A 21,987-nucleotide genomic window follows, 5' to 3' on the forward strand; every position below is an offset into this window, starting at 1 on the left:
AAGGAGGAAGAGGCATCTCTACTCAGGAAACATCTGCTTTGGAAACAAGAACCGAATGAACAAAAAAAATACAAGCTATCAGAAAAATAAGCTGAGTGTTTAAAAGATTGCACCGCTGGTGAGACAGCGTGTTTGTGGTAGAGGCAGTGAGAGGCATTCAAGGAGTCAGAAACAAATGGACATGGTAAGGCAGCCTTAATTAAGCTAACCACAACTGCCTGCTACTGCCTGGCTGAGAGGTTACAGCATCCAGCAGGACGTGACTGGGTATGGTGTTAGAAAGAAGTATAAAAATTCCTCAAATTCTGTTCAATCTTTAGACACCAGCAAGGTGTTGTGCTAACTATTGGTGGTGACACTCAAGTGAGGGGTGACGAGAACATGAAGGTAAGCCCTTTACACACCTCAGGGATTAGGAGCTGGGTTAAGTTGCAGTCCTACCTACGAGTTTCCTTTCTGTAAGCACAGGAATCTCATCTCGATCTCCAAAGTGGGAGGTGAGAACATGGTTTTGGAGGTGTCTGGCCACAGCCCTGGAGTTGTGTCTGTGTGTGCAGAACCTTGCTGATTCTGTGGGGCTTTATTAGCATGGAAGGACTTGATAGTCAGAATCGAGATTCAGGATTGAATAAAATAATGATCTGTGCAAATAATTAACGTATCCCTACATCACCAACACAGCCTGGTCAATTCTGTTTTCACCCACCTCCCCAGAGGGCCTGGGGGAGCAGGTCGAGTGGTTGGGCAGCTCCTTCTTGGTCTTAGGACAAGGACGAGCAGTCCTGGCCTCTGACCAGCAGAAGCAGTCTTGGTGTATGTCAGGCAGGTGCAGACAGGCAGAACTGGGTGTTGAAGTACTCTGCCCAGTTGCTCTTGCAGGTGAGAAGACCATTTGTGGTCCCACTGGAGCATTGGTGCAATCAATAAGTTTTGTCTTATTTCCAGTTTGATTGTTTATGAGTAAGTTACTGACAATTATAATGCTCTGCTAGGCCTGGTGCTCATGAAAGAAAGAAAATAGACCCTCTACCAAAAGGAGATATCATACCACGTCAGCCCAGAGGTTTTTCATGGACACTTACAAATGGGGCTAGGGATAAAAATACAGACACAGTCCTGTATAAAGCACCCTGACCGAAAGGGGCTGAGATGTTAATGGCTCAGGGTCAATATCACAGCTTTTACTGAAGTGCTGCTATGATTAGAGAAAGAAAGGCAGGAGAGGAAACAGAGAAACCAACAAAGGCACAGTAGGGCTCAGAGCAGGACTGAAAGCCGCACCATACAGCAGCTGCTGGTCCCCACGGAGTGTGATTCCTGCAGGCAGAGCTGGCAGGGAGCACAGCCCCCCTGAGCTCCTGTTGTGGTGGTGAGCACAGACTGTGTTATTTTGAAGTGAAACTCTCTTCTGAGTGCCTCTTTTGCACAAGCACGGATTAAAAAAAGGCATGAGGTGACACCCAACAAGTCATATGTGCCTGTAAGTCAGGGCTTGTGTGTTCTAGGTAGAGCTAGAATAAATCTTTAATGAAGAGAAGGTGGAGGGCAGATGGTAAATGCCCCATTTTTAGGTCCTCCTCTCCAATCTACCCCAGCCTTCCACTCCGTGCAATGCAGGCACTGGGTCTCATCCTCTGAAGACTATGCCGAGCACGTTTTAAATCTGTCTGGGTTTAACTAGCTGCCTGAGCTCATACCAGTAGCAGTTCACAAGACAGGAAACTCCACTCAAACTGTGCACGTAGATACAGACTGAAATCTAGCAGTAAAAGACACGCGTGATTCCCCCCCTCACCACCCACCCCAGCCCTCCCGGTCACTCACACCCCCCATTAAGATTCATGTTCACTTATGGAGGTAAGCATCCAGCCATAGATCTCCAGATTTCTTTAGGGACCTGTGGGAAGAAAAAAAAAAAACATAGAGAAGTTTGCTTGGCTTGTGAATCTTGCCTCTGTTTTTTTGTTCCTACAAAGGATTAGTCTGTTACTGAATCTGGGCATGAATCCTTAGGATATTAAATGTCTTTTCTCAGTATATCAGCTATGGTAAGAGGAGCTAGCTGTTTTGGTGTTAAAAGTTTCAGACTCAAAGAGCAAGATCTTCAGGTGATGCCCCTTGTACCAGCTGTAGTTCCTCCTATTCCAGCTCTGTTGGGAGGGCAAGCAATTGCTGAGGTGCTTACTGTAAACTTGCATAGGAACATGAACTCTGCCTTTTAGGGTGCTGGCTATAATCCCCCTGTGTCTCTGTGTTGGGTGGATTTTCCTGTGCTAATTGCACCATGGGGCCGAAGGAGGGTTGGGAACAGTTTTCAGCCCTTCTGCATTTTGGGGCCAATCTGCTTGGATTTGTATTTGCTTAGAATGGCTTTCTTGAGACTGACGACTTAGGGGAGGTCCATGGACAGCAGAATAGCTTCTTATATTCCGTGCCATGAATTATTCCCCCTGGGGTAACCGAGTCACAAACACGAACACAGCCTGCCTGAGGGTGGTCTATTAGACTGATCTTCACCTATACTCTTAGGGAACAGTCCTTTGCTGCTAGCACGGCTCAAATAGGAAATGGCATGGGCTGTAACCTGATTTATTCCCCTTTGATTCCTCAGTTTGCAGCCCGAAGATGTGCTGCCAGCTTCCAAAGGCAAGAATCACCAGCTATCAGAACAGCATTTAAGAAGGATAGAGCTTAAAAAGTCCCTATGAAATCAGTTTAGTGCTGATCTGATTGCTGGTTTCACCAAGTACTTTGACAGAAGCTGCTCTGGGGCTAGTTCTTTCTTCTCCCATGACGTTGTGAAGCAGCTTCCCAACTGCTGTCACCTGAGGCTGCTCCACTCTATCAGTGGAGCTGTGTCACTTCTGCTGAAAAAAAAACATTTTTGCAGGTGTTTATTGGATTGTGATATGAAGGTTATTGCCCTAGTGAAACCAGGTTACAAAATACTGACATGCTGTCTTTAAAGGGTCTGTAGTGTCCTGAATTCTCTGTAGGAAAGTACCTAGGATGTTTATATAGCAAGGAATTGCAGGCTGCAGGAATTAAAAGGACCTTACCCAACTATGTCTACAAATGCTTTTCCAAGAGGCTTCTCTTCATATTGGACTCCGTACTTGGCACATAATGACTTCACCAAAGGTTTGACTTTCCAGAAATTGTGCCGTGGCATTGTTGGAAACAGGCTTGAATAGAGAGAGAAAACAAACATGAGAAAACTCTAGAGACTAATCCCAAGGGATGGGCATCTTTGTCTGCCTCCTCATAGGGGCTAATTAATAATGTCTCCTCCTCAAACTGTACAAGTAGACAAAAGAAAAAGAGGCAGAGAGATCCATGCTTTACAGTCCTCTGCTTCCAAGTAGCTCATGAAAATTGAATGCATTCATTCTGCTGCTGTTGTGTCTCAGAACAAAGCTGTGTTCAAGAGAGAGAATGAAAGTCAATTTATGCAGAAAAGGACACAGCTGGAATGCGAGGGGAGCAGGAATGAGGAAAGAGCTGTCTGTTTCCTTTGGGCAGAACTCATTTTCTTGCCAGATTGGATAGTCAGTGAACCTGTTTTCCATCCCTGGAAGCTTGTGGAACTGAGAAGCAGGTATTAGAATCTGGGATCACCTTGCCCTGTACTTTTCAATGAAGATTTCCTAAGTTGGCTTCCAAAACAGTCAGCTTTACCCTAGAAAGCATCTCTTTTATATTTTGATTTGTCACTGGTAATGGGAAGACCAGGCATGGCACTGGTTTTAATCTTTCCTGAAACCTGGTGCTCAGCAGTGTATGCAGTCCTACACAGGTGCCTCTAGCTATGAAACACTGAAGTCCTTTTAGTCAGGGAGAGGAAATTTCCGAAATGGATATGAAAGTTCAAGTAGTTAGCTTAGGATACAAGTCCAAAGCATCTATATCTTGTCCAGGCCCTGCTTTTACCATGAAGGGTTGGAGCAGGTGATCTCTGAGCCCTTACAACCTGGGCTTTTCTACGATTCTGTCCCATCTCACATGTCTTTAGCAGAGTTTTCCCTGCCTTGAGTTCAGTGTTGTGACAATCTGGTAATGACCAAATGATGCTGGGTCCATACTCACTGGTGCTCAATTTGAAAATTCAGGTGCCCGGTGAACCAGTCGTTGAAAAAGGACTGCTCGATGTTGCAAGTGGCTGCCAGCTGCGAAGGCAAGAAAGCAGCAGTGAATATTAGTGAAGCCTCGCCCTGAAATCAGCACAAAGCTCCTCTTCTCTGTGTCAGGTAAGAGAATGAAATGTGTCTTACCCTACTGCTGAGCTGTCAGAGCGCAGAAGGCTGCCCTTCTGAGCTACCTGATCGCAGCAAGGGCAGCTTTAATCCTCCTTCAGGGATTGCTGTCAGCTGTCGTGCTGACAGTGCCTTTACAGGTTTGAACAGTGGTCAAAGGACAGGGAAACAGTCCCATTTGGTAACACATCAGCCCAACTAGAGGCTCCTAAATCTCAGTCTATCTAGTTGAAGATCAGATGGTTAAAAACAGTACCAAGATGGGAAATTGAGGAAGAAAAAACACAGAGACGCAGGAAGCCTCCTTTCCCCATCCCATCTGGTTATCGTCCAGTGTGCTTTAAGTGTAAGATCTCAATAATAGAGAAATATTTCTTAGCTACCCCTGCTATTATAAAAATATATTTGATTGCAAAGTTAGGTAGTCTTAAAATCCTCCTGGACTTCTAACTGGCTAAACTGTGATTGCTACACGGTTACCACAGGAAATGTATTTTTCCCATCCCTGAAGTTGTCATAAAATTGTGTCAGTGTCAAAAAGGTCTAAGAGGGATCTGGACAGACTGGGCTGATGGGCCAAGGCCTACGGGATGAGGTTTAACAAGGCCAAGTGCTGGGTCCTGCACCTGGGGCACAACAACCCCAAGCAGCGCTACAGGCTGATAGATGAGTGGTTGGAAAGCTGCCAGGCAGAGAAGGACCTGGGAGTATTGGTGGATAGTCGGCTGAATATGAGCCAGCAGTGTGCTCAGGTGGCCAAGAAGGCCAACGGCATCCTGGCTTGCAACAGAAGCAGTGTGGCCAGCAGGACCTGGGAGGTGATTGTCCCCCTGTACTCGGCTCTGGTGAGGCCGCACCTCAAGTACTGTGTTCAGTTTTGCGCCCCTCGCTACAAGAAGGACATCAAGGTGCTCAAAAGAGTATTCTATTATTCTGTAATTCTATGAAATTGCCTGGCAGACTTTGAAAGCCCGTGTTCAAGACCCCACTAACAACCACAATTACTACTTATACTGGTTAACGTGAGGTTATTTCTTCTCCCAGCTCAGTTATACCAAATTCATATAGCCAGCGTCAAAGTTACTGTCACTGTCCTCTGGGGCTGAATGAGACTTGGTCTACTACAGATAAGAGGTATACTTTCAGTGCATTTATCTTACTAGGCGATAAAGAGATTCAGAAAGCAGCTGGTTTTTATTCCAGTCCTTATTCCCTTAGAAAACTATAAACTTCAGAAATATACTGAGGTCTCTCTTCAACTGGGGTTGATATATTTTCAGCACATTGATTTTCAGCAGCCAAAGATAGTGTTTAGCGTTAACTGTTGATTTTCATTGAGGCTCTTCTATTTGCTCGTGTGTGCCTACAAATACCACGGGAAGGTCAAATCATGCTTGGACCTGATCCTGCCTCAAATGAAAAAGAACAACAAAGAAATCTTTTGATTGTCACAGTTAAAACAGAAGTTTGGGCTTCCATGTCTTGAATCAGCATTACTGACTCTGGGAGAAGAACTTTACGGGACAGGTCATGGATAGAGACTGTGCACTAGTATTTTGTATATTTTTTGGGGGGGAGACTACTTGGGAATAGTGGTAATCCATCCATTGTTTTGAGTAAATTTCTAATCCAGTTTGGGGGGAGTGGAGTCAGAGATCTTGTTTTTCCCTCCCAGTTAGTTACCTGGGAGCTGAGCCAATCTTTGTGTTTCTCAGAATCAATTTCCATTGGAATGTGATTCATCTGGGTGACCCACACAAACCAGTGACTCTCCAGAAACCTTTAGAAACAAACAGAGAAAAAGCACAACAGTTGATATTGCAGACTAGGATCTCAGGTAATCCGGGGTTTATAGGGAGCAGCAGGAGATACTGCATGTGAGGAAAGTCTAACTCCAAGGTATGGAAGTAAACAACCCTCTACCTAGGGAAACTACAGAGAATCACTTCTGCAATGAATTTCTCTGTCTTAATTACTCTGGGACTAATGTAATTATGATTACCTTTGCAGAAGGACATCCTACTGAGCTATCCCTCTCCTTCCTCAGAAGTAGATGGATCGTTCTTGCTAATTTTGCCTTTCTGTAAGTAAGAGTGATCCAAGTACTTGAAAACAAAACAAAACAACCGAGCCCTCATTAGAAGTTCTCTGAACTGTTTTTATTTTTCCAGTTGCTTGCTGGGTACAGATTATTTTTAAAATCCACCTGCCCATTGGTGTTAACTTTATCATACTGGGGGTCCCACCTTTGCTCTCTGTATCTTTACTGTAATTCTGAAGTCTGACCTGGGCTGGCAATCACTTTGAAGTGGCTTATTTGTTGCTTATGGTATTAAAACTACATTTTTAGCCCTCGTAGAACAGTCTGCAGCAATGCACTTTATCCAATGCAGGTTTTCTATGCTGAGACTGAGATGTATGCAAGGTAGTTATCCAGGAGCATCTTTGTTCTAGTCTTTAGGCTTGATTTCTAAAGTAGCAGATGATCTGAATCTCTGCTTTCACCAGCAGTAATTGCATATAATCACAGACTGGAGTAAGCTAATTAAAGAGTGGTTTCGGAAATGTTTCAAAGTCTGGATTTTGATGGGTATTTGTTTTTCCTCAGTATTTTAGTCTAGCTTCTAGAGGATGAATGAGACTGCTTATGTCATGCATCAGCTATTTAGAACAATCTCAACTTTCAACAAACTACTCGTGTCTAGGGTCAACAGAAAACTAGATGTTTTTGTTTAACTTTATACCTTACATATTTTGATTGAAAGTGAAGACCCTCCTTACGTATCCTTATTTCTCTGAGCAATGGGAGAGCTGAGTACAAAGGAACATTGTTCCCTAAAGCTCCTGGGGCTCTCCTCTTCCTGACACAAGTATAACAGAGCTATTATTAACAGGGAACTATCTCCTGATGAATCTTCATGATTAATTAGAAACAATTTTGCAAGGGGAATATTTGCCTTGTTGCATTTTTAGCTTAATCAAAACATTAACATTTTTGAAATAATAGGTCAGTTGTTGTCAATTTGTCAGCTTGATTCCAGACCAAAGATGTTGGCTATGCATTTACACGAATATATATCTTTTGTAGTTCCCATTTTTTCTTTGGACTGAAGTGGTTTGAGGCTATGAAAACTTAAGTCATGAACAGTGACATTATTATTTTTTGAGGCAAATCTCCATGTTTTGTGAAGGTTTCTGTGCATCTGCTGCTATTTCTTTGTACTCTACATTTATTTATATGTTTATTTAGAAAATATTTTTCATTGTGATGAAATGCTTTCCTAAAACTAATGCTGGCTGTGGGACTAAATGCCTTTCTTTGGTACTAGCCAGAAAAGCTGCAGATATCACATACAAGACAGAAATATGTATTTGGTGCTGCTACCTGGAATGGCGTAACCATCCAGTGAGTAAGTCTCCAAAGCCCTGCCATGCCTGATTCATTTTGGCAGCTCATGCTTGTAGTTCATGTTTTTGTGCCTCTCACAGAATTTTCCATTCATTAATCATACAGCAGTAATCAAGTTAATACTCTTGCTGTACTAAGAGCAGCTCTTCATGAGTTCTGCTAATGACAAATGGCCAGAAGACCAGTCAAAAATCAAGATACGCAACAAGTACTTCTCCGTAGATTAACTGAGAGGAGAGAGGCAGCTTTGGAGGGGTTGGACTGAAGCGTAGGGATAGGAACACTGATCTGTCGTGTGAAACAGCTTTCGGAGGCCATGGCCTCTGTGTAGAAGCAATGATGTGTGCACGTAACGTACAGGCCATGCATTTTCCTCCACTGGGAGAAATGGTGAGCATTTCACTTAAAGTGCTCAGGAGGGCTCCTGAATTACCTTCCCAGTGAGCTGGAAAGAGGGAGGCTCGAGGCACTTTGTCCAGCTTTAGACAATGTGGAAAATGCATGGAAGTGTTGTAATCAGGCATCATGGGGAATGAGGAAAGAAAGAAGCATCCTGGCTGAACCATCACAAGTGCTGAGCTCCAGCTCTGCAGAGAGGAAACAGCACTGGGAGATGATATGGAGAACGCGAGGCAGTGAGAATACCCAGGATAATGCACAGTGAGGTAAATGACTGCAAAGAACCTAAACGGGCAAGGCATGGGGCCCATAGCAGAGCTGAGACTTGCTCAGCCCAACGCTGGAGGGAGGGGAGAGCAGCAGGGAGCTCCCGTATCTCCTACCTGACAAAAGTGAGGAGAGACAGGGATCCCAGAACGCCATAGAATGGGATGTATGTGATGAAATAGCGCATGTAGTAGCTGAAGGCCCAGGCTAGGTCCTAGGGGAAGACAGAAAAATCAGGCATCTCTTAGCCTATTTCATACAGCATGGCTCTGCTGGTAACGGTGGGGACATTGGGAAATTAGCAGAAAAGTGTGATCCCTTCACACCCTCCCTTTGCCAGGTCTCTTTGTGGTGGAGAGATGTCTGGCCTCTCTCCCTACTCAAGTGTAATTTCCTACGAGCCAGCTGGACCCCACAAACACTGACAAAACATTTCACTCACCGCCCAGAACCTGCGCTTGATCATGGTTGAGATGATTTGGATTTGGAAATACACGGGGATGAGCAGAGGTGGGAAGACTGCAAAGCAAAGGGAAATATTTTGGACATCAGAGAGGCAGAAAAGCACATGACGTGAGAGTGACCCAGTGATTTAGGGACTATTTCGAGGTAAGTCCGAGCACTGGTAATGGAGGTGATGTACTGGTGATGGGGGCAGTTGCCTTTCAGTGAAGAAAGGAGGCTCTGGTTCACAAGTGTTCATCTTGACGTATCAAAGAGCATCAACAGACCACATGCAGTCATTACATTAAGCCTCTCACACAGAGATTACTTCCCAGTCTCAATTGCTTGCCTAGCTGGCAATGTGAAAGACTCTTGGATATCAGTGAGAAATTCCCAGCTGATTTAGAGACCTGCACAGGTAGACCATTAATGAGACTGGAGGTCTTGGGAAGGGCAAGACGAGTTGAGACTTTAACAAGTTGCTCTGCTAATGCAGGAGGGGCTGGAAAGTTCAACAGACTTTCAGTTCCCCTCACCAAAGGGAAAAAGGAGGAGCACGGTGCAGATACTCACTGAGGAAGAAGTACTCATGCTGGTGGTTGTAAGGCAGGTACTTCAGCTTCTTCTTGCCATACTGCAGGACACAGATAAGAAAGCTCAGTCTCGGACTATGACCCCCACATGTAAGAGAAGATTCCCTGCAATGCTTCTTTATTGTCTGGAGAGTTCTGACCGAACTCCCACAGCAGGAAAGCTAGGCAGTGTTTTGCTATGGTTAAATATCATGACTTCATAATTGTGCTATGTGTAAATTTCTTTTTAAAGCCCTCTGTCTTGATGTTCAGATAATTTCTTGTTGTGCGCCTGGGGGCATTTCCGTGCATTTCTACACCTTCTGCCATGCCTGCAGCTGTGCTAAGACTTGCTATTATCTTTGTTATTATCAACACAAATTTTATGCATAGAGAAATATGACCTTAGGTAAGTCATTATGCAGGATACCAATGGCAGAGCAAGGCAGTGAACCTTGGCTAGTCTTCCATGGAGATGTCCTGCACTGATCCGTTTTGGCTTCTGCAGCCATCAGCCCCATGAGCCCTGGCGGCTTGTAAAACCTTACTTTACCAGCAGTGGGAAAACCAGTGTGGCCCTTTGCTCATGTGACAATAATTCAAATGGGTATGTTTAAATCTACAATGTCTGCATCACTGGTTTGATATGGTAAGAATTACAGTGTTGTCACTGAGAGAGGTTCTGCACTGATTGCTGGTTAGTGTGGTTCAGCTATGGACAGCAGATGCAGAGAAGCTCCCCCAAAGGCAGGTTTAGACCTTTGTTGCATTCTTGCAGGTGCCCATTTCTCTTCAGTGAAAACAAGGAGCCAAGAGCACCTGGTCTCCTAACCGTATCTTCTTACCTAGAGCTACACAGAAGTGTCTTTTTTTTGAGCTCTAACAATGTCCATACAAGGAGCTAATTTGCTGTGAACTCACATTTTTTGCTTCCAGCATAGCAGCTTGCAGTGAGTGTAAGCCTCGTAGCACCAATAAATAAGCTGTAGCACATGGAATTTAGGGCAGTGCATTCAGATGCCTGCATCCTGTAATGGGTTGTACTGGAAGTCTGCTGCAATCAGGAGGTTACTGGTATCAGTGGATTTTGGAAGTGAAGATATACTGCTACAAAGAGCAGCAGGAAAACAAATATGTAACAGATTAAGTCTGAACAGTGATGGCTGACCAAAGAGGAATTGAATTTCTCCCTGTAGTTCCTAGTGAACAGCTGCAACTGTCTCATTAAACTTCATGATGGGATGTTCTGGTTATACAGTAGAAAGAGCTTCCTGGTAATCCTGAGGGTTGAGCGTGGGACTGGAGAGCCCAGTGAATTTCCAGTATGCTTGCTGGTCAGAGCAGACCGAAAGAACAGGGATTATAAACAGTCCTCTTCCCACTTATACTACATCTCCAAAGCCAAGGTTGTGGTGACCTCCTGGCCGATTTGAAGCAATACAGCTGGTTGTTCCCTGAGTGTGTGTGCAGATATCTATATAACTGCCCCCTCAGATGTTTCTGACAGATCCTGTGCTGCTTCTCTTTTTTGGGTTTGTCCTCTGATATGCATTGCCCTTGTGGGTCTCCTGCACAGGGAGGCCCTAAGAGTTTTGCCTGCTGTCCTCAGACCATAAGTCACCTGAACTGCGTTATTGTCTAGCAGAGCTCCCCACTATTTTTATTTTATTTTTATTTATGGCCTCTGACTTGCTTTCCCCATTGCTTCCCTCTCCACTTGTCAGTTCCTTCCCCATGGGCTGATCACCAGCTCTGTGATGTCCATTCATCTCCATTCTGTTTTCCTCTGTCTCTCTACTCTGTCTATTCATGGCCATGAAAATTTTGTAGCCTGCAGGAAATAGTGGCTAAACTTTGGGCAGTATAAGATTACTGAAAAGGAATTCACTGTGCTCTGAGCTCTAAAAGGCAGTGTGCTTTGGATCATGTAGAAAAGGATTATGTGCAAGTGTGAGAGAATATTGAGATAAACTGACACTAACCTAACATTTTAGATGTATGAGAGAGACTTAGTTTTCCTTGTTATTACAAATGCCTACATCTTCAGTTCTTCCTTTAAGTGGTAGAATCACAGTCTACTTTAAAAAACAGTTTTCAGGCACAGCATTTTCCAATGGGATGTACCAATACAGTGAGGAGCTTAATACTGATTGACATGCTCTAGATACTGGCTTTTGTATACTCCAGAGGTCTTCCATTTTAGTCATATGCAAGAGACCTTTCTGCCTCTTAAATTCTGCGTGTGCAAGACATTCTCTGTACATGACCATACACCAGCACGTGTGTCCCCAGCATATGTCTGGGGTTACTTTCTTAATAGGGTAAAAGCTGAGAAAGCATTAGGTTTTTTCATTTTATATTTCCCTGGGCTGTACTCACTGCAGATTTGTTGGTGTTGGTTTTGTTTTAGGTAGAAATGCTCATTTTTATTTTTTATTTTTAAAGACCAATGGCTTATTTTCTTTGTGTAGGTTTTTGTAAAATAGACAGTAAGTATTTTGGCTCTAGGAATGGACAGGTGGAATCAAAATACCTTAACGTGGCCTGTTATTCAGTGGGCAGCATGTTGGTACATAGTGTAAGAAAACAGCTGATGACTGCAGTAACCTAGAGTAACCCAAAGAGTTCACATTTGGTCTGGTCCTGACCCCATTTTTTGGGTAAAATATAAAATTCAGGGTTAGATGATGTCTGAAGATCTCCACAGTGAGGTAAGAGTGTGATCATTTGTGACTAGCTTCTACCAGCAGAAACTTTCCATATACTTTACCTGTTCAAATCAGATCAGCTTTGGTGGCTTACACCCTCAGATCAAGTCAAAATCTCCACAGATTGTGCTTCAAGTAGAAGAAGGAAAAAAAGAAAAAGAAAAAAAGAATAGAAAAAAGGAAAAAAAAAAAAAAAAAAAAAAGCAGGAGGAAATTTCTGTGTGTATGCAAGCAATACAATATTCCCGCACATGCATGGCAAAGGCTCCAGTGGAGAGGACATTGTCAAGATAATCTGGAGCACAACTGGGGTAATATTGGAAGATATTTTCTGTGGAAATGGAAGATCAGTTTTGAAATATTCTTGATGAAGTACTGAGAAACACCACATTTTCCCCTTATGTTGATATTTCAGTACAGCAGAATGAAGTTTTCTTTAGCAGTTTTCTACATTGTTTATGGTCCCATCTTCAAGGCTTTTCCCAACCTATCCCCAAATATTTTTTCCTGTGATCAATATAGGAAATGGATAGGGAACTATACAGTCAGTCCTGCTCTTCAACCCAAGGTTTAGGAGGGTGTAAAGGCCAAACTCCTGTCAGACACTGACAGACGAAGTCCCTGGGAGAAGCATGTCCTTTTTCAGCATTGCTGGAAGTCTTGACTACATAAGTCATGTCCAGCAACGTTCACTAATTCCTGTTTTTTGCATGAGCATTCTCTGAAGCCCTTTGGGATAATAGTTTTCCACTTTTTTTCCCCCACTTTGCCTTACCTCAACAGGCTGTGTTTCTCCAAGGACAAAAACATGCAGCATGTTCACATCTGGGTCTTTCTTGAATATGTTGGGCTTGGCGTGGTGTTGGAAGTGACGATGGTTCCACCAGTTGGCAGAGGCGCCCTGGGCAGATACAGGGAGTTAATCCACAGTTCCTCTAGTGGTAGTTGCATTAAAACAGTGCAACTCTGTGCCCAAACTAATATTTGCTTTTGTAATAGCAGTAGGCGGCTGTGGTGGCAGTTACTATGAGACTGCTGGTTTCAGAGGGCCCGTGCCAGCTGTGCCAGACTGCTTTGCCCTCACTAAAGATCAAATAATTTGAAAGAACAGGCCATAAAGCTACACTCGGTGACTTGCATCTCACAATGTCTTCCTACAAGTGAGGTTGCTAGTAATAGCTGAATGGTAGGCTATTTCCACTTGGTGTCTTACTGACTGTTGCTGCTGCTTTCCCTCTATTGAGCAGGAGGAGCCAGGCAATGCAAAGTAGGTTTGGGAGAATGGGCAAAGGTATGTCCTACCCTGCTTAAGTTTCTACTGCAAGTGGGTGCTGAAATGCTTGTCTGCTTTGGACCTTGCCCATGATTGAATTCTGATGATACCTGGAATGAATGGGATATATCAGGACGGGACACTTAAAAAATACTGAAGCTTAGTGGGAAATAAGTGGAAAATATGACAGGGTGTTAAAACAGTGTTTTATGCAATTGAATGAGCTCTGTCCTCAGCTGCTATAAATTAGAGCAGTTCTACTGAGGTTGGTGGAATCGCTGTGTTCTGTAACAGCTGTAGTTGTGCTCTCATATCTCTCTCTTCTGTGCAGCAGCTCCATGTGCAATTGCTCACTGACTTCTCTCTGCATCTGCTCCCTGTGGAATGGCTGAGAGCTGCAGTTTCCTGCTTTGATGCAGTCAAAGTGACTGCAGCTATTTCCACAGTGCCCTGTGTCCCCAGTGACCTTTACCTTCAGGTGTCCAATCACAAACTTGTGGACGAGGTGGTTCCAGGAAGACTTCTTGAAGACAGACAGGTGTCCAAAGTCATGTTGCAGCCACCCTGCCTGGGCCTGGGATGATGGAAAATAAATCAGATAAGTGTTTGAATGTTGGCAGGCTCAGTGCTGAGACCGCATCCCTTGGGAGCCTGAGAGCTCAACCACCCTCTCATTGAAGAACCTTTTCCTAATATCCAGCCTGAGGTGTTATAGATGGTCTTCAGGGAGAAGAGATCAGTGCCTCCATCTCCTGGAGAATGAAAGGTGCAAGGGGCAAGAAAAATGTGTGATGCAAAAGCACCAGGGGCAGCCAGAAGGCACCATGGAGGCAGATGTGAATGTTTTTCCTAGTTCCTAGGTCTAACAAGAAAAGTTCAGTGCACGTTGACCTCCTTGAGTACCCGGTATGCTCTGTGCCTACTGCTTCTTACCTGGGAAGTTGCAAGGATGAAGGCAAGGAGGAGAGTTGTGATCCACCCGGTGCCGAAGTATGAAACCATTAGCCAAGCCAAAGCTTCCAGTGCAATGATATGAGCCAAGTAAAGTGAGAAGAACAAAGGGCTTGCTCTGAATAAATTCATGTCCTCTGCTGTCTTCCTCAGGGTCCGGAAATCCTCCACCAGCTGGGGCTGCAAATGGACACGTAAGACACAGCATGCAGCGTGTGAGTAAGTCTGAATGTGTCCAGCCAAGGCTCCATCCTAAGGATCTTGGCTGTTTCTTGCTTTGGTTGGCTACCCCAGAAGTAAGGAAGTACTAATCTCCATATTCACACTGCTTTCTAGCTTTTCATAGCACTTTGCTATGAATCAACACCCTGGCTGGCCTCAGCCTGGGTCCTGACCTTTTGCACCCTGAGCTAGGAGAATTCTGTGAATCAGCAGCACTACCTTGCTATGTCGTCATATCTGCTGATGACTCTAGTCTGAATGAGCTATACAAGTATTAGAGAGCTGGAGAATGAGAGAATTCAGTCCTATTACTTAAGCATAATTCCAGACCTTCTGTGATGAGCACACAAAGGCTGGCTTAAGGATATGGAATAGATGGAAAAGGTACTTGTTGGGTTGCTCCTTCTTAAGCACACCCACTGAAATGGGACATCTGTTTCACCTCACCCATGAGTACCTATTGCTCTGCCACTCATGGCATAAACACTTGTACAGAAGTCTGAATGTTTCAGTTCCCTCTCACACACTTTTATCCATGCATATTGCTGCACAGATGTGTTCAGCTGCAGAGCACCTTTCTCTTTCTCTGCAGCTGCCTGTACTGAAGACACCTTTACAATCTGTCTGGTGTTTTTTCCACATCCTGGAGGACATCCTGAGAGGGGAAAAAAATGGTGGACTATGCCCACAATAAACCCCAGCTCAGAAAAAGTACTCACATTTTTGTCTCGATCTTGGCTGGGTTCCCCTGGAGCAAGCTCTCCGATAAGTAATGGCTTGAGAAACTTTTGCACCAAGGTGGGATTGATATGGAAGGCCTGGAATGCATCCTGGAACAGAAATGTGAGTAAATGTGAGATTCAGGACTAGCTGGACTGACTTCCATCTCTGGGATTCAATGTAGTACTGCTACTAGAGAAGATTTCTGCTGGAGGCTGCTGAATTTGCTTACCTGGTAGAAAGTAAACAGCGAGAACTGGGATGCTATCTAGGCAGATGGAGAAAGGCACCTCAGGAAACTTCCTAAGCACCTAAATACCTAAGTCCTGCTAATTCCCTTGGAAGGCAGGCCAGTAGGAGTTTGTGCAAATCCCCTCTAGGATATAAATACCCTTTGAAAGTCTGCTGCATGGAGGCAATTCAAGAGAGGGCGTTTTTAGAGTGTGGTTGATTTGGTGTTCACCTAGAGCATACGGCAAAGTGGAAGAGAATGAATTTATCTAATAGATCACTATAGGTTTTGGTTTTACTGAACAAGCTCTTTGGTATACCCTCAAGGGTATTGATAATAAGTGCAGGTCCTTTTGGACCAAAATCAGAAGGAAAAAAAAAAAGAAGCTTAACCCTATCAAGGTACTGTTATGTATTATTTTTAAGTCCTTTTCTTCATATCTAAATTTTCTAAAATTGACCATCTCAGACCCTGATTATTCCATGCAACATCATTTATGAATCTGGTGCACTAACTATATCTTTTTTTTCTCTATTCCTTCCTCATTCCATATCTTTTTGTGTATCTGTGTCTGCAGATACCTGATGAGAACACATGTTTGATGTATCTGCTGCTAGTGAAGTCTTGCGCATTCCTCATTTCACATGGCTTGAATTTTAACCCCAAAGGGGTTAAATTTTTTGGGGGGCTTCAATTTTAACCCCAAAGGTAGTAGTAGGGACAGAAAGTTCACCAATGATGATCTCCTTTTCTCATTGTATTGCAATACCTATATTGTTAATTTTATGAGTAAGGGAAGTACAACTGGATTATGGTCAAAAACAGAAGTCAGAAGTACCATGCTTCAGCCTTTCTTCTTCTGTCCCATTTTCTAACCAAGGACCAGCTAAAATCTCACCTCTCGTTCTGAATGGGAAAGGCAGATTGTAAAGTGCTTATTGTGTCTAGCTGACCTTCCTGTGAGCTGAATTCCACTGATAGGCCAGCTCTGGTGTTTGTAATTACCACCAGCAACTTTGGTTCCAAAGTCCTCTGAAACTTTCAGCTTATTCCAAGATTTAGGATTGAGCCTCAAAGTAATACTTGGACCATAGACATTTCACTGTAAGAGGCAGGAGAGTGAAAGCTGGTCTCTGCCATTTAGCTTGAAGTTAAAGGAATAATAGAATCAAAAGAGAATCAACAGAAGGATGGACAGAACAGTTTTTTTTAATTAGTGTATATATATGTATAAATATTAATAAAGATTACAAAAGCCTTAAAATGCCAGAGGCTATGGGGGAAGATGCAAAAAGGAGAAAAAAATGTCATTACAGCAGATGGGGGAGGCAAACTGAATTGCACTGGACTTTCCTAGTTACTCTCAGCTCAGCTCTCCTGACATTGCTAAGTGCCCAAACTATCCCATTCGGAAACAATTTCAGAAACAAAGCGTTATCTGTTATCACGGGGGAAAATTTGGATCAGTTTGCCCTGTTCTACTGGTAAAACTTATCCCAATTTCAAGCATGAGTGGGACCAGTGCTTTCTGATTGCATTATGTTATTTATTGGTGTTACCTTATTGGTGCCAAAATGAAGGTAAAACTCCAGGGCCAGCAAAGCTGTTACTGCAGTTTCCTTGGTATATTTTGGTATATTTCCTTGGTATTGAGTTTCCCTGGTATAATTTGCAGAAGGTGTGAAAGAGGAAGGAAGACCAGAAAGAGTGGGGAAGTGAGTATCTGACTGTACCTGCTGCAAGGTTGTACCATTTTGAGGCGAAAAGTATGACAGGTAAAAAAAAAAAATAAAAAAAAAAAAAGGTGAAGGGTAAAGAGGGAGAGGGTGAACAATGAGGAAGCACTGAAGAATGTTCTCAATATTGTTCAAGTTAATGGGGGAAAGCCATCCTTGGAGGTCTGGCTGGCTACCTCCTTACCTCCATGATGGAGATCACTCAGGTTTATGTAGTGTTAATGGCAAGGTGACTCAGAACAGCAGCTTCTGCCTCACTGCCTAGAAGGTATTTCTGTTCACCTAAGGCTTCCATGGCAGCAGCACATCTGTTTTCTAAACATGCTCTGTCATGACTTTTCTGGGGAGAGGTCTCTTCCATCTCCGAACCCTTCTTCCTTGGTTGGTTGAAAAGTAAAGGTTGAAACTGGTCAGAGATGTAAGCATGCATGTCAGAGCACAGTTCTTACTTAAAACTATATACTACTGGTCTTCTACTTCACTGCCATCTTGAGCTTATTCCATGAAGAAAGTGATGTTAGTAGGAAAGCTTCACCTTCACTGGGGGTAGCTGAAAAATAATACACATATCACTGGCATGGGTATAGGATGAGATTTTTCAGTATAGTCTCCAAGCAGGAAAGAGAATAACATATCCTAATACTCCTACCATCATCAGGCAGAAAGATATGGTGAAGGAAGAATTGCTTTTTGATTGGCTATATCTCAGGTGTCTCCTTTACAAATAGGTTTTGAAATTTGTAATTGTCCTCAAACCTGGAGGACAATTACAAATTGGAGGAGATAGAGAGCAAAAGGTGGAAGATACACTCTGGAAAATGCCACGTGATATTTACATCTGACCTCTCAGTTTGGTGGTCTATTGTCCAGGTAAGCTGATGTGTCTTATGGGAAGTGGGAATTATCCCAGCTGCTTTTTGTGAAAAAAGCTTTACTTTATTGAGGTATGAGCTGTACATAAGCACTGAAGTACTCAGTGCAGTCAATGCAAAGACATTCTTTCACATCCTTGAACATTCCTAATGAACATTCCTAAAACAGATGCTGGAAGGTGCCTGCTCATATTCTAAGCCTTGTTCATTTACTGAAAGCAATTGTGCATAATGTGATGCCAGAACATGTTCTCCCAGACTGGTGTGCTTCAGCAGTATCCTAAAGTATGGCCTAAAATGAACGAATGCCCAATATTGTTAGTACTTGCAGGGAAAATTCATGTGTAAGCTAGCCTGGGCACTCTTGACCTGATCAACATCAGCTGAACATGCTGAGCATAAAAGCTGTCATGGAGCTTTTCAGTCAGCTATCTTGTGAACATCCTGAAATGAATTAGCTCACACATCACCAACCAAGTTATTTTAGAGCAGCCCCAGCGTGGGTGTAGAGTTCAGTGAGTCTGTTTGTGGGCAGTCTGCGATAGATTGATACACCTGATCCTACAGGGTATTGGTAAAAGATAAATGGAGAAATAGCTGAAGTTCCTTTGGTGCATCTTTGCTGGACTGTAGGTCCTAACTGCATGTGATGCTAAGGGGAATTCCAGAAAGGTGAAAGCCATTAAAGAACTAGGAATGAAAACATGTTGAATTGAGTTTTTATCACTGCCTTTTCCTCCTCTTAAGCTCTTCCATTTGTGATGTCTTGCAACTCAAAATGAAACTTGTTAGTAAAGCCTTGACAGACTCAAGGACAAGGATTTCTCACTCTGAATGTGAGATTTTTTTTTTGGTATTAAAATGTGATTCACCATAGGAAAGTTGGAATCCAGATACCAATTCCATTTTAGTGCTCGGGATGGAAGGGACAATTTCAGAGCACTCTTAAGACCACGTCTTCTTGGAGTATGCTCTGAGCATAGTGAGATGCAAGGTACTCTGGAGAGGTGGTAGAGGAAGCTAGAAGGATCAGCAGTAGTAGACTCACAAATCTGATTCAGTTTCCCTTGCAAAGATCAGAGACAAATACACTAGCAGATGATTTTTGGTTTCTAGTGGAGGTATTAAAGTGCATTCTTGGGGATGGGAGCCCAGCTCCTCTGATTTTAGCAGTCCCTGCACTTATGCAGCCCAGAGAAAATCCTCACCCAGCTACTTCTTTTGGAGGGAGAAAGCTTTTCATTCAGAGATTTTACTGGAAGGGGACAGGAACACTAAAATGCATCTCAGTGCTTTAAGGAAACCAGTGGAAAATAACCACAAACCTCAGACAGATGGAGAAGGAAAGGAAAATGTTAGTAATTCTTGCCGATTAATTCTGTCACATGCACAGCCTCCTTCTTGATAAAAGTGTTAAGAGACGTGGCAGATACACAGTTAAAGTTACAGCTTGATCCCTTCTGCTGCTTACCATGCCCATGGAAAAGCTCTGAGGCAGCTTAAATTTATTAACTCTGGGCTGGTGCTGGGGGTGAGGACACGCTCCCTGTATGCGCTTCTGAAGTAGGTGGCTTTGGGAGAAACTGCAGACAACACTTTCTGAAACACTTTGTTCCTTTTTTTTTTGCTTTTAAAAGTTGCTGAAACACGAGAGGCAGCTGAAACAAGCCAGCTATGAAGCATAGGAGCAGCTGTAGCAGCAGCAAACTTTTTTTTTTTTTTTTTGCCCTGTAGAAACCTGCAACAACATTTTCTCGAGAATTCTCCACAGGGAAAAGGCTAAAAAGCTCCTTGTTTTAAAGCCTCAAGCTCACCCTGTCCAACAGAAGCATCTTTGAAACGCAGGCTGGACTCTTTTAACCCTTTCTTGTGTTTGTTTTCGGTGTAGCTCGCGTAACTACGCCCTGGAGAGGGGGAGACTGGGGACACTTGGATTACGAAGCGTCGAAAGACAGCACAGACAAGAGACAAAGACAAGCAGCAGGGCTTAAGCAGAGCCGAGCAGTTTTTACCAACCCACTCTTCCAGATGTTATTGCCCGTGGCTGAAGGGAGCTGGCTGCCCAGGCGTCGCATGGATGCGCGCCGAGCGCTTTGCTCCTCGGTGCTAGAGCAGAGCTGAGCTGCAGGTGGTAGAGAGCTGGGGGAGAGGGAGGCTGTGCAAAAAATAATAATAATAATAATAATAATCTCGTTCTCAGTAACCCTGAGGATGGCAGTGACCTGTCAGAGGCTGCTGGCGAAGCCTGGAGGCAGCCCCGCGTGTGTCCGTGCGCTCCTTACCGTGGCATCTTCCCCGGCGCAGTGGCTGATGACTCGGTGGCCCCCCGGGTGCCTGTGAGCCCACTGGGTGACATTGTACACCTTGCGCTCTATCACCAGCCACTTGTCCGTCCTCAGGTTGTGCTTCTGGATCTCCTCCCAGGTGTAGAGGGGGATCTGCGCCTTGCACTCCCCCGACTCCTCGCCTTTCTCCCCCCCTTTCCCCATGGGGCCGGCCGCTTCTTTGTCTTCTGGCCGAGCGGGGGGGACCTGGCCGCGCTGCCCTCGCTCGCTTTCGCTCAGCTGCTCCCCTGCCCTCTCCCTTTCCTTTCGCTCATGTCCTCCCTTCTCTTTGTCTCTCGGCTCTGGAGCCGGCTCGGAAGTGCCCCCTAGGCTAATTTTCCCGGCGCTGATGTACTTTCACCTCGCACACAGCCCCGCTCCGTGGGAAGCTCGGCCCATTCCCCCCCCGCTCCCGCACCCCCCGCACCCCCCGCGTCCTCCTGCATTCAGTACCGGTGAGGTTTCCCCCGGCATCAGCAGAGCTCCTGCACCAATCCCGGCCCTCCCGAGCCCGAGCAGGTCCCTGCCATTGGTCTCGGCCGATCTTTCGAAGGGCAAAGCCGGCAGCCGGCCAGGCTGCGCCGCCAGCCCGCGGGGGTGCGACTTGCGCTGGGGCAGGCACCCCCTCTTCCCCTCCGCATAACTCCCCTTTTTCCCCCCATTTTTCTTCTTTTTTTGTCTTGTTTTCTTTTCATCAGGACTTTGGCTCCTGCTTTAAAAAGCTTTTTTTCCCCCCTCCTCCTCTTTTTTTCTTTTTTTCTTCTCTCCGAGAATCACTGACTGCCTTACTTCTCAACTAGCGCTGCACTTCAAAAGGGGATGTTTGATATCGGTGTCCTGCCCGAAATTTACATCGTTTCGCTCTGCCCTGCAGACTCAGAGGCTGTCAGGCTCCACAGTTCCTTCCATCACACAAGACCTGCTTGTTCTGCTCACAACAGGCTCAGCTAACGATCCCCCGCTCAGGGCGATGCTTTATTCACAGGGGAGAAAGCGCAGCCTCTTCCTTGCCGTGGGGCACTCTATGCTAAAATAATCCTTGTCGTTAGGTTATGCAAGGCGTTGCAGTGCAGGAGCAAAAACAATGGGCCAGCGTTTTTGCTGATGCCTATCTCACATCTGGGGATATCTGTGGCTGCTCTCCAGGGCAAGGCAGTCATGATCTGCAGCTTTCCTGGCACTAAGTATCCTTACTTGTGGCTGTTTGCTTTAGTAAGTGGAAGGTTTATTATTCCTTTCTCTAGAGGCTCTAGCTGTTTTTAAGCAGACTTCCTACATGAGCTGTTCAAACGTTTTAGTCTACAGATTGCCCCTCTTGAGTTAAGAGAATGGAAGTGTTTTTCTGCCCTATGATCAGATCTTAGGACAAGAGCAAGGCTAGGTTCAGTGGCTTGGACCTTCGTTTGCCTTGTGTTTCAGTAGCCCTGTGTCTGCAAAAGTAGGGGGGGGGGGAAACATTTGGTAAACTATCAAATGTTTTAAATTCTATGCATTTATTTACTCTTCAGCCATCTACTCCATGTTTCTGCTGAAAGAAGGAGCTTATACATAAGATAAGAGACCACCTCCTTAAGTGAAACTTCAAGATGCATCTCCAGCCCTGGT

At 44.5% G+C, this 21,987-nt stretch overlaps 1 protein-coding gene across 1 annotated transcript; it reads right to left on the reverse strand.

Moving 5' to 3' along the window:
• Positions 1-1,804: 1,804 nt before the first annotated feature.
• Positions 1,805-20,725, reverse strand: LOC309878483 (acyl-CoA 6-desaturase-like). Its single transcript, XM_082761037.1, has 12 exons — positions 20,341-20,725; positions 15,218-15,328; positions 14,259-14,456; positions 13,798-13,899; positions 12,828-12,953; positions 9,346-9,406; positions 8,771-8,847; positions 8,445-8,542; positions 5,937-6,033; positions 4,087-4,166; positions 3,060-3,185; positions 1,805-1,897 (listed from the first exon to the last, which is right to left on the reverse strand). Exons 1-12 carry the CDS (start codon positions 20,545-20,547, stop codon positions 1,846-1,848), a joined length of 1,335 nt encoding a protein of 444 aa, XP_082617163.1. The 5' UTR covers positions 20,548-20,725; the 3' UTR covers positions 1,805-1,845.
• Between the last annotated feature and the right edge of the window lie 1,262 nt (positions 20,726-21,987).

Source organism: Aythya marila, assembly GCF_965140915.1.
Source record: "Aythya marila genome assembly, chromosome: 5".
Classification (NCBI taxonomy): domain Eukaryota; kingdom Metazoa; phylum Chordata; class Aves; order Anseriformes; family Anatidae; genus Aythya; species Aythya marila.

Coding starts and splice junctions, on each gene's coding strand:
- LOC309878483 (XM_082761037.1), bottom strand. CDS start 20,547: ATGGGGAAAGGGGGGGAGAAAGGCGAGGAGTCGGGGGAGTGCAAGGCG. Junction 6,034..8,444: donor TCTCTCCTCACTTTTGTCAG/GTAGGAGATACG, acceptor TTGTTTCTAAAG/GTTTCTGGAGAGTCACTGGT. Junction 3,186..4,086: donor AATTTTCAAATTGAGCACCA/GTGAGTATGGAC, acceptor TCTCTATTCAAG/CCTGTTTCCAACAATGCCAC.